This window comes from Genypterus blacodes, unplaced genomic scaffold, assembly GCF_046128005.1.
Source record: "Genypterus blacodes isolate CSIRO-AG114 ecotype Tasmania unplaced genomic scaffold, CSIRO-AGI_Gbla_v1 ptg000131l_1, whole genome shotgun sequence".
Taxonomy (NCBI): domain Eukaryota; kingdom Metazoa; phylum Chordata; class Actinopteri; order Ophidiiformes; family Ophidiidae; genus Genypterus; species Genypterus blacodes.
The window spans coordinates 1018947-1029863 of NW_027466933.1; the positions used below are offsets into that span (position 1 = coordinate 1018947).

General features: G+C 47.1%; 2 protein-coding genes across 2 annotated transcripts; one reads left to right on the forward strand and one right to left on the reverse strand.

Moving 5' to 3' along the window:
* Nucleotides 1-102: 102 nt before the first annotated feature.
* On the forward strand, nt 103-4886 carry pigt (phosphatidylinositol glycan anchor biosynthesis, class T). The gene is made up of 11 exons (XM_076163440.1): nt 103-512; nt 621-798; nt 1277-1404; nt 1502-1602; nt 1692-1866; nt 1967-2064; nt 2154-2310; nt 2466-2666; nt 2875-3040; nt 3122-3205; nt 3337-4886. The coding sequence occupies exons 1-11, from the start codon at nt 122-124 to the stop codon at nt 3584-3586; spliced, it is 1929 nt and encodes a 642-aa protein (XP_076019555.1). The 5' UTR covers nt 103-121; the 3' UTR covers nt 3587-4886.
* A 1493-nt stretch (nt 4887-6379) lies between these two features.
* wfdc2 (WAP four-disulfide core domain 2) lies at nt 6380-10475 on the reverse strand. Its single transcript, XM_076163371.1, has 9 exons — nt 10365-10475; nt 9897-10037; nt 9276-9425; nt 8815-8958; nt 8597-8724; nt 7195-7339; nt 6958-7083; nt 6601-6738; nt 6380-6513 (listed from the first exon to the last, which is right to left on the reverse strand). Exons 1-9 carry the CDS (start codon nt 10471-10473, stop codon nt 6380-6382), a joined length of 1215 nt encoding a protein of 404 aa, XP_076019486.1. The 5' UTR covers nt 10474-10475.
* Nucleotides 10476-10917: the final 442 nt, after the last annotated feature.

Consider the following 10917-nt stretch of genomic DNA (forward strand, 5'->3'; position numbering starts at 1 on the left):
AAAATACTGATAACAAAGCAGCTTCGCGTCAGCGCGCCACGTGACCATGTGGAAGCAGCTCATTGGCTAGTGGAAATTGTGACACAGAACACGGAAGTGCGCTGCAGTTGAAGATAGAAAAATGGCAACTCGGTGGTTCGGCTTCCCGGTTATACTGCTAATTCTCTGCACTTTACCGGTTTTTGTCCTGAGCAAATCCCCCGAAACCACACCGACAAGTGACCCCGATGCGGCTACAGTCACTGACCCGCAGGTAGATACCGAAACAGCGGAGCCGACGGTCGAGGAGAGGCAATGGGAAGCGACCGAGACAGGTGAGCCGAACCCTGGTGGCGCTCCGGCCGAAGAACAGGCCACTTCTTCCGGCGGAGCAGCTCCAGCCTCACCGGCACCGCCACCCAAAGATGACTTCCAGGAAGAACTGGTCATCAGGCCGCTTCAGTCTGGAGATATTTACTCCAGCTTCCAGTTCCGGACCCTGTGGGACTCTGACTTCATGGGCGGAAACAAAGGTCTGCATCCCCACAGCTTCAGCCTGTCGCCCCGTCAGTCTGCTGTTTGAAGCTCATTTACACTCCATTACGTCAAACTTTATAATATGTCATTTGTTATATTTACAGTTTCCCACTACCGGCTGTTCCCCAAGTCCCTCGGTCAGGTTATTACCAAGTTCTCTGTGCGGGAGCTACACATCTCCTTCACGCAGGGCTACTGGAGGACCATGCAGTGGGGGCAGCCCTTCATGCCGGCGCCGCCCGGAGCCGAGCTGTGGGTCTGGTTCCAGGACTCTGTCACTGAGTGAGTGTGGACACATGGAAGCACCTGAACGCATCTTTGTCTGAACGTTATTATTATTACTATTTTGCACCAGAGTTCATCAGCATCAGAGAGTAAATATGTGTCCTAAAAGCACATTTATGGCGCAAAGTAATTTATACTATATTTAAACTATATCTGAATAATAACTTACCAAAAGCTAATCAAAGTTACAAAGAAGAATGTGTGTTAATTTTATTGCAAATGAGCAAAAAGTGTGAAAATTGTGATTGAGAGGAAAACGCCATCTAAAAATATTATTATTGAGAAACGGATATTAAAGTCAAAGTACTGATGACTGAATGTTCTTATGAGAAATGAAACATCAGAGAGGAGTCCAGCTGTCGTGTTGTGTTTAGAGGAGCAGATTTTAATAATAGATGTGCTGCAGGCTTCATGAGTGTGTTCTTTTGGACAATTAATAATTCACTTGGTTGGTTTCATCCCTCTGCTCTGTCAGCGTGGACGCCACGTGGAAGGAGCTCACCAACGTCCTGTCCGGTATCTTCTGCGCCTCGCTCAACTTCATTGACTCCACCAACACCGTGCAGCCCAGCGCCTCCTTCAAACCGCTGGGCATCAGCAACGGTAGAGCCAGGAACTCCCTCAGCCCACCACAGCTTCTGCAGAGCTTTGTGTTCTGTATGAATTGTTGAGATTGAGTGTGTGTGTGTTTGCCTTGTAGTGACCGACCACCGCTTCCTACGCTATGCCACTCTGCCACGGGAGATTGTTTGCACTGAAAACTTGACGCCCTGGAAGAAGCTCTTACCGTGTGGCTCCAAGGTGTGTGTGTTTCTTTCTTTCAACAAGACACAAACATTCAGTGAAATCCTTCGCTCACCCCTCAGATCGACTCCTCCTTCATCTTTCAGGCGGGTCTGTCCCTCCTGATGAAGTCGGAGAAGCTCTTCCACAGCAGCTTCCACTCCCAGGCGGTGCACATCCGGCCCGTGTGTCAGGACTGGCAGTGCAAAGCCACGTCGTGGGAGCTGAGGCAGACACTGAGCGTAGTGTTCGACCTTCACACGTCTGGACAGGGCAAACGAGGTGAGCCGAGCCCCGGCGCTCTGAAAGCATACACGCCCTCAGCTCGGCTTCTCGGTGATGTGTTCAGGGCCTGTCTGACTCTGTCCTGTTGTTGTTGCAGAGTGGTCTCTGTTCAAGATGTTTTCCCGGACCCTGACTGAAGCCTGCCCGCTGGCCTCCTCCAGTAAAATCTACATCGACATCACAGACAACCCGCAGGTTTGGTGGAACTCTCTCCGTCTCCCAACATGCTCACGAAAACAAATAGTGTGTGTGTAACCGGAGCGCTGCTGGGTGTCGTTTTGCAGGGGGAGCAGTTTGAGCTGAGCCCCGCCACGCCTCTGCTGACTCAGGCGGTGGTGTTGGGCGACAGACGGACGTACGCCGTGTACGACCTGACTCAACAATCCACCTTCGGCCCCATGCGCTCGCTCAACCTGCTGCTGCGCTGGAAATCCACCGAGGGTGAGTGAGAGCTGTACGCACCTCTGTGTGGATGTAATAAAGCAGAGAGGTGGAGTCAGAGAGAGTTACACATGAAGTAGGAGCACTTATCAATCTTCTATACACTTGATATTATTCCCATGATGCATCTCTGCCCCTCTCCCCTCCCCTCTCAGGCGACTCACTGCGCCCCCTCCTCCACGGCGAGCGCTACGTGGCCGGCTACGGGCTGCAGACGGGAGAGATCCACACGCTGATGTACAACAACCACCCGTACAGGTCTTTCCCCGTGCTGCTGCTGGACACGGTGCCCTGGTACCTGCGTCTCTACATCCACACGCTGACCGTCACCAGCAAAGGGAAAGACAACAATCCCAGTACGTCGCTCCGACACGAACGAACTCCAAGTCTCCAGCAAACAGAGACTCATGTTGTGTCTATGTAGTTGCAGTGTCTCGCCACAGGGAGGAGCACTCGAGTCGTGTTTTGTGTCATTATGTTTTTTAAGGGTCAAACAGTTTGAGGTCTTTCTTGGTGTTTTGCTTGAACGTTCTAATGAGACGTTGTCCCTCCCGTCCCCGCCAGGCTACATCCACTACCAACCGTCCAAGGACCGCCTGAGGCCGCACCTGCTGGAGATGCTGGTCCAGTTGCCCCCCAACTCCGTCACCGAGGTCACCGTGCAGTTTGAGAGGGCGCTGCTCAAGTGGACCGAGTACACCCCCGACCCCAACCACGGCTTCTACGTCGGGTGTGTGCTTCAATTCACAGTGAAGGTGTAGGTAGGGTTAGGTGTTTCAGTTTGACTAAATCCTCTTCTTTTGACTCTCAGGTCTTCCGTTATCAGCTCGCTTGTGCCGAGTATTGTTGCCATGGATACAAACAGCTCTCAGGAGCGTCCACTCTTCAGCAGCTTGTGAGTACACAGCAGTTTCTGACCTTACAGGAGGAGAATCTGCATTTCTCCTCAGGCAGGCTCAGTTTGATGTGATGTAGCTCAGCTAAGAGCTTCTTCTTTTTCTTCTTCTTCTGTTCGCCTTCCTGCAGTTTCCCCTGTAAAGAGGAGTCCAGTTACTTTGTGCGCATCTACACCGAGCCCCTGCTGGTCAACCTGCCCACCCCGGACTTCAGCATGCCCTACAACGTCATCTGCCTGACCTGCACCGTGGTTGCCGTGGGCTACGGGTCACTCTACAACCTGCTGACCCGGAGCTTCCAGGTGGACGAGCCCAGCCCGGGATTGGCCAAGCGGATAGCCAACGTCATCCGGAGGATGAGGGGAGTGCCGCTCCTCTGAGCCTGCAGGGAGGAAGATGTCGTTTTTAGTGGAAGCACTGGTAAATATGTGACATTCAGGGAAGAACTGAGTCGAGCACTGAATATATGAACGGTACGAATGTTTGGAAAACCGGCGACTTGAAGGTTTTTGTTTTCAGATTGAGGAAGATAAAAGAGTTGTCTTATGAACTTAAAGGTATTCAGGGCAAGTTCCAGTCTAAGACTGCTTTCACATGATGAGTGATGTGGAGACATGGAGACATGGAGAGTGTCTGCATGATGAGCAACTGATGACCAAGAGAAGAAGAAGCAGTCTGGATTGACCTTTTTAAATGTTGCATTATGGAAGAACCGCTGAAGGGGAAGAGTTCCTCTCAAGCACCCGGCTGTTTGTCTGTTCATACCTCAGTCTCACCCTAGCAGCTTTTCTGGACATAACAACACAATGCGTCCCACGGCTCTGTTCTGTGAAAGAGTTGCACACGGTCCAGAAGACAACTTCCTGTCTGTGTGGTGGATTTTGCGTCTACGCTTGCATCTCATCTGTCTCTGTCTCTTCACTCAGCCACCTGATTTTAATGATTAAATAACAAAGTATGTCATCAGTAACTAACAATATAAAAGCTAAATTAATAATGCATATGAATATTGACTAAACAGACATCAGTGTCGACATGGCAACGTAAATGAGATGAGGTCACATTTAGCAGTGATGCGTTTGAGACAGAAGAAGACACTCGCTCTTGTTCTCTGTTTCTATCTCATCCTCTCTCTCGGTCAAAGCCGGTGACCTCTGACCTCAGCAGCAGTGTCGGTGGCGCTCGTCGCCCTGGAGGTCAGGAGTCACCGCTCGTCATGTGAAAGCAGCCTTCAGGCAAGAAAGTGTCGACTTGTGTGTGCATGGAGGGAACATAAGGGCTTTGTTATGGTTTGATAGGAACCAAAGCTGTGCAGCACTTTGCAGCCAAAACTCTCTTCTTGTTTTGTTTCTTGTTTCATTTGTGGTTTGCAGATGGGGTCGGTATCCCTGAGCACCTTTGGGCTCCGTGTTGCGTTTACACACAAACACGAGATCATACAAACACACAAACACACACTACAGTGACGTCGACCAACACTATGCATGTTTCTCACACCTACACAGATCAAACACACACACACGGAGGTCAGACGTTGCCAGGTCTGATCCCAAACAAAGCAGCATCAAACCTCAGCTCTGGAACATTCAAAGCCCCTGCATGTTTATTAGATTCCCCTCTGTAATGTTTATTTGTAAGGAAACATCCAACGCCTGGGGAGAGAAGAAGACAATTTCTAAATTTTCCAAAAGAACAGTTAATTTATTGAATATGAATTCTTTTATAAGGGATGGAACTTGTTTGTTTTGTATTTATTTTCAGCCACTATTGCCTTCATGATGGGCAGCACACACAAACCAGACACACAAACCAAACACACCAGTGACGATGTTTGCACTCATCGCTTCAATGTGGAATCATAAACATCTCGCCACCATTAAATCAGACTTTTCCCGGGGGGTTGTTGGTTCATTCAGGTCAATGCGGTTGTGTTCAAACTGTCATTGAACACTTTTTAGCCATATTTGTAATTAGTTTTTACAATAATAATCCTGTTTCCCCTGCCAGGAAACTCCGTTGACTTGCTGCTCAAACAGACAGCAGCTATAAGAATGTGTGTGTGTGTGCAAGTGTCTGAAGAAATGTCTCCATTATTGCCTTTTCATTAAATTGCCTAACAAATGAAACGTGGTATTTGTTTTGTTCCGCTCAGTAGCCGTGCGCAGAGAGAGCCGAGCCGTCTCTTCCCTCTGTAAACACGCCGCCTCAGCACAGGCCGCTCTTGTGTTCGGGCCGCTCAGCGTTTCTCACCCTTGCACACGTTTGGCAAAACAAACCGGGGGAAGAAAAAAAAGCAACATTCCGCCCCAGCTGATGCTCATCATCTCCGCTCGGCTACAAGCTCATGATTTTCTCACGCTGCTGCCTCATTGTTCCCGATCTGTGTTTGTACGATTCATAACCACACTCGCAGTTCATATTCTTACATTTCTTATCTGTAGACTTTGTCCTTGTGTGATTTGTGAGGATGTGGTGCAGCGACTCAATGCAGCAGAACTTCTTGGCCTGGATCTGAAGCCCTTTCTGCCAGTAAGCTCTTTCCCTTTCTTGGCACATTTTGTTTGTTTTCGTAGCCAAGCTCTGGGCTTTCTGGGCCCATAAAGGAAACCTCTGTGAGGGCTCAGACCCCCGCAACCGCCAAGGTGATAAAAGTAGCGGAGACTTTAGGTTCTGGAAATGTTTATTGGACTGAAGTACAAAGAGACACCGAACGGCTCCAACTGTTCAAACGTCACAGGCACCTTATATTACACACCTTATCCTTACATATGTATATCCTCCTTTAAAGCAGACGTGAATACTAAAGCACTACAATGTTGCAGAAGCGACCACTTCTGTTTTAAACTACTCAAGTAAAAGTAGGATCCTGAAGTATTCTGTAGTGAAGGTCACAGCTGGTAACTGTCAGAGGGCCTCACCCTGTGTAACTTCCCTCTTTCTATCTGTAAATCTGTTTGATCAAGTTTTACTGCAGTATTACTAAGTATACTAGCATGTATTCCAAAAGGTACAAGCACACTACAAGCTATAACTACACAAACCAGAGTAATAGCAACACCACACATAAGGATCAAGTCAGAATATCTTTGTGGAAGCCAACGCTCCAATGTGCCGGTAAACCTGTGAGAGTGGTGCGATGAAGGATGCTCGTCTTCATCCTCATCACCACCTCATCAGCAGGGCTCAGTGCAGGCGTGGCCGCAGGTCGTCCTGCAGCACTTCTGCCTCTCTGGACACTCGCCGTCATGGTGGCAGTACTCGGCACACATGGAGGTGCCCTGGGGACGGGGGCAGCGTCCTGGCTTCACTGAGGGGGGGGGGGGGGGGGGAGTTAAAGGCCGTTAGAAGGTTTGACATAAAGCGTCCCTGCTGTTGTTTGGCCTGCAGGTCTCACCTGTGTACGGGGGCATGCACTGGTGTCCGCAGCCATTGGAGCAGCACTTCTCCTCGTTGGGACAGTCGCTGTCATCCGAGCAGAACTCAGCACACATCCCGTTTCCCCAGAGCCTGCGGGGGCACACGCCTGGCTTTGCTTCATGGACACAGATCAGTAAAGACAACAGAAATGTCATTTAGCACAAGATGGGGGTTAACATGTCTCAGTAAAGTGGACAATCAGGAGGAGGCAAAGAACACGTGGGGATAAACTTCTCATGTGATCAATCTCCAGTCAGATTAGCATTAACCAAACAGAATGATTTAGATATAATTGCTTTTCCAGTTGAACAAATATGTGATTTGTGTCTCTTACTGAACACTGGGGGGACACAAACACCTCCACTGCCAAAGACGCAGCATTTGTCGTCCCCGGGACAGTCTTCATCACATTTACACCCCGTCTGTGATGGGACAACCTTCAGAATGCGAGGACAGTTACCTGGTAAGAGACAATGAGGACAAACAGAGTAAAATGATCAGCTGTGAACCATCATGAAGTTTACTACACATAAACCTATGACCATCTAGGTGTGACCAGAATCAAACTCACCTGATTTGCCTTCAGCTCCAGCAGCAAAAACTGCATTTAAGCTCACAAAGGCTAAGATCAAAGCCCAAACTGCCCAGGAGTGTGTCTCCATGATCACTTGTGGAGCACAAAAATGCAGTTTGGACAAAGATCCCAAAGTATAAAGCTGCAGGATGAGCAGCCCAGCCGGAGCACGCTGGGTCCCTGTGCCTGCTGGGTTACGATCCCCAAAATATAATATTCAATTTCCATCATTAAATCATCAAAACAAATTATGCATTTTACACAAACTGACACCAAATCCTGAGTAATTAGAATCCTGAAATGTGAAATGTTCCTGAGGTCCCAAATAGCAAACTTTACTACACATTACTAACTCATGACGTGTCCCCTCATGTCCCCTCCTGTCCCCTCCTGTCCCCTCCTGTCCCCTCCTGTCCCCTCATGTCCCCTCATGTCCCCTCAATGAAATGAATGTTACATGAACATATTTTAGGCAACGCACAAATGATTAATAGATGTGTGATAATCAGAGAATAAGTTAGAATAAGAGTCTTTATTTGAAGATGGATGATGTCATGGGGCAAAAATGTGAGGAAAACAAAAGCACCTTTGCCACATTTGGAGCATTTTCTGCCTGTAGGCTCTTTCCATTCTTCACATATTTCATTTGTTTTTACAGCCAAGCTCTTGCTTAGAAAGCCCATAAAAGAGTCGACTGTGAGAGTTAAGACCCAAAAGCAGCGAGCTGATAAAAGCACAATACGTCTTAGCTTCTGGACGTGTTTATTGGGTGAAGTACAAAGAGACAGAATGCCCCAAATCATAAAAAACACCAAAGTACCTCATTGAAAGTAGAGTGCATACAGCATGTTGTCGTTTTAAGGGGCAGTGAAAATTATACCAATGTTGTAAAGTACTCAGGTAAAAGTCTGAGTAGCAGCTTATAGCAGGCACAAGTGGAAGAGCCAGTGAAGCATTCTGACTGCATTACAACATGAACACAACCTACACAGCAGTCTAAATCAATCAGCATCCAGATTGTAGCATTACATAATAACTGCAGGCTATTCTGCTAAAGAATCTGACTAAACACACACAAGGTCATGGAAATGAATGGGAATTCCAGGAAGATTGCCCCCCACCCCCCTTTTTTTTATGATTATCCCACATGAATGAAATCAAATAAGAGAATGTGCTGGAGGATGCAGATCGGAGCATCACCGCTCTCCGGTCAGCAGGGGTCACTGCAGGCACCTGGCAACACTTCTGCCTCCAGGGAAAACTTGACCATGGATTGTTGCAGTACTCGGCAGGATTCACTTGTACAGGAGAGAGAGATAGAATGAACCAGAGGCACATTTACAAGGTTTCAGGCAAAACGACCAGAAGAGTTATTAAAGGTTTGAGTCCCATAGCTCACCATGCACTGGTGTCCACAGCCATTGAAACAGCATTGTTTGTTGAGGGGACAGTCTTCTTCAGTAGAGCACATTTCCACACATATACCCACCATGCCAGGATCCCGGCGAGGGCACGTCTGTGGATCAGCTTCATGAAAATATAAAACCAGAGAGATCAATATAGAAAATAGAAATGTTTTGTTTTAAAAAAGATGAGTGTTTTGGTCACATATCAAACCTCTGAATGGTTTCTTGCACTGATATCCACACCAGGTGGTGCAGCATTTCTCTTCCCCGGGACACTTGCCGTCATCATAGCAAGTTCCGCGATGCAGACACCGGAAATACCCCCCTGTCCTGGGAGGACACGTGCCCGGCTTCACTTTAGGAACAGATTCAAACAGACGGATCAATTTATGAAATAGAAATATTATATTATACATTGTATTATTATCACATTATCATAGATTAACTTCACTATGAGGCACACAAAAGCCTGAGCAGTTATAAGGTAGAAAGTGGTGTGTGTGTGTGTGTGTGTGTGTGTGTGTGTGTGTGTGTGTATGTGTATGTGTGTGTGTGTGTGTGTGTGTGTGTGTGTGTGTGTGAGGGTGTATATGTCTGTGTATGTGACTGTGTGTATATGTGTGTGTGTGTGTGTGTGTGTGGCTGGACTGACTCCTTGCTCATGTATCTTACCTGTGGCTGGGTCCATGCAGAGCCTTCCACAGCTATTTAAACAGCATTTCTGTGTGCCAGGACAGCCGCGGTCGTCGGAGCAGGGGGGCAAGATTGAAAAGGGACACGGCTCATTGTTCCACCTCCAGCGAGGACACGCTCCTGGCTTCGCTGCATGGACACATCAAAACACAGAGCTCAATGTGGAGAACAGAAGCTGTTGGCCGATGAACATTTACAAGAAGGTAAAGACACAATCCTATGGAATAAACCTCCAATACTGCTTATTAATGGTGAATATGAAAATCATCTGACTAAGCTTGGTGACCCAGCAAGTGGTGAAAGGTCACCAAGGGGTTAAATATGCACATACCATTGTGATCATAGCATCTGATTCCAAGCAAAGTGGAAAGCACCTAATGATACCATTTCTTCCACCCTGAAATGTTTCACAGCCTACCATTACATCGTTCCTGAAATTCAATCATGTGATCTATGGGCCAATCTGAAATCTGTCCATAACACAGGAATACATTTGAAAACAAAAATGAACAGGATGTGTGTTTGTATCTGGGGCAATGCGATACAGATCAAATCTCTGCTCAGACAGCAATAAAGCAATCAGAGTAATCAAAGGTGCACTTGTGTGGATCTTACAGAGAACAGGAGTGACACAAGCTCGGTGGCCACAGCATTTTAGGCTTCCAGGGCAATCACGATCACATTTACACTTCGATGATGAGGCAGAACTCAAAGTGAATGGACAGGAACCTGGTTTGGCATCTGAAAGAAAGAGACAATGATGGCGAAACACAGAAATAGAATGAGATGTTTGAAGACCAGATGATAACTGATCTGATGATGACAACAAGATGATCAACAGTGCCTTCCAATGATGATTCTCATCCTGTGCTTGAGAGCAAATTCAATCCATTTCTAGGACTTTGTAGGCACGCTTGAAAGTACCGGGTGGTTGGAACTGGAATATTCTGGAACCCTGATGTGGATTGTGAGCCGAGTAGGTCCAAGCCAGGGACAGCAGACATTTCAAGCCACTCTGATCAGCCTTTACTGAGTTACACACACACAACCCTTCAAAGGAAAACTCACCGTCTGATCCGCAAAAAGGATGTGGCATGAAGGAAAGGCTTGAATTTACTTTCACAACGGCTCCCAGAGTCAAAATCAATACACAAACTGCCCACGGATGAGCCTCCATCTTCACTGGTTGAACACAAGAATGAGTTTGACAGACAAAAATCTTTTTATATATACAGGTGAGGAAGATGAAGATGAGCGGGCTAGCAGGGGGGAGCTGGGTCCCTGTGCCTGTCAAGTTAAATCCTGTAAATATGGGCTTATCATACTATTTCTACTACTACTACTACTACTACTACTAATAATAATAATAAGGAATATTTATCAACTGAATTAAACTGTCCACTTACCCAGACTACCTGTTTATCAAATTTGGGGTTATAATTGCCCACTGAATGCTGCGATTGACCATTACAGAGAGCTTTATAATAATAATATAATAAGTCCGACATAACTCAGGAGCAAAGAAAGGCAATGCTCTCTTTGCCTCAGCTCACACACTTATTACAACTGCTTTATAATAATAATATAATAAGTCCTACATAACTGTATTTTCATTTTTGAA

Coding starts and splice junctions, on each gene's coding strand:
- pigt (XM_076163440.1), top strand. CDS start 122: ATGGCAACTCGGTGGTTCGGCTTCCCGGTTATACTGCTAATTCTCTGC. Junction 1,867..1,966: donor GTCTGGACAGGGCAAACGAG/GTGAGCCGAGCC, acceptor TTGTTGTTGCAG/AGTGGTCTCTGTTCAAGATG. Junction 2,311..2,465: donor GCGCTGGAAATCCACCGAGG/GTGAGTGAGAGC, acceptor CTCCCCTCTCAG/GCGACTCACTGCGCCCCCTC.
- wfdc2 (XM_076163371.1), bottom strand. CDS start 10,473: ATGGAGGCTCATCCGTGGGCAGTTTGTGTATTGATTTTGACTCTGGGA. Junction 8,959..9,275: donor CTGCATGGACCCAGCCACAG/GTAAGATACATG, acceptor CTGTTCCTAAAG/TGAAGCCGGGCACGTGTCCT. Junction 8,725..8,814: donor GTGCAAGAAACCATTCAGAG/GTTTGATATGTG, acceptor ATTTTCATGAAG/CTGATCCACAGACGTGCCCT.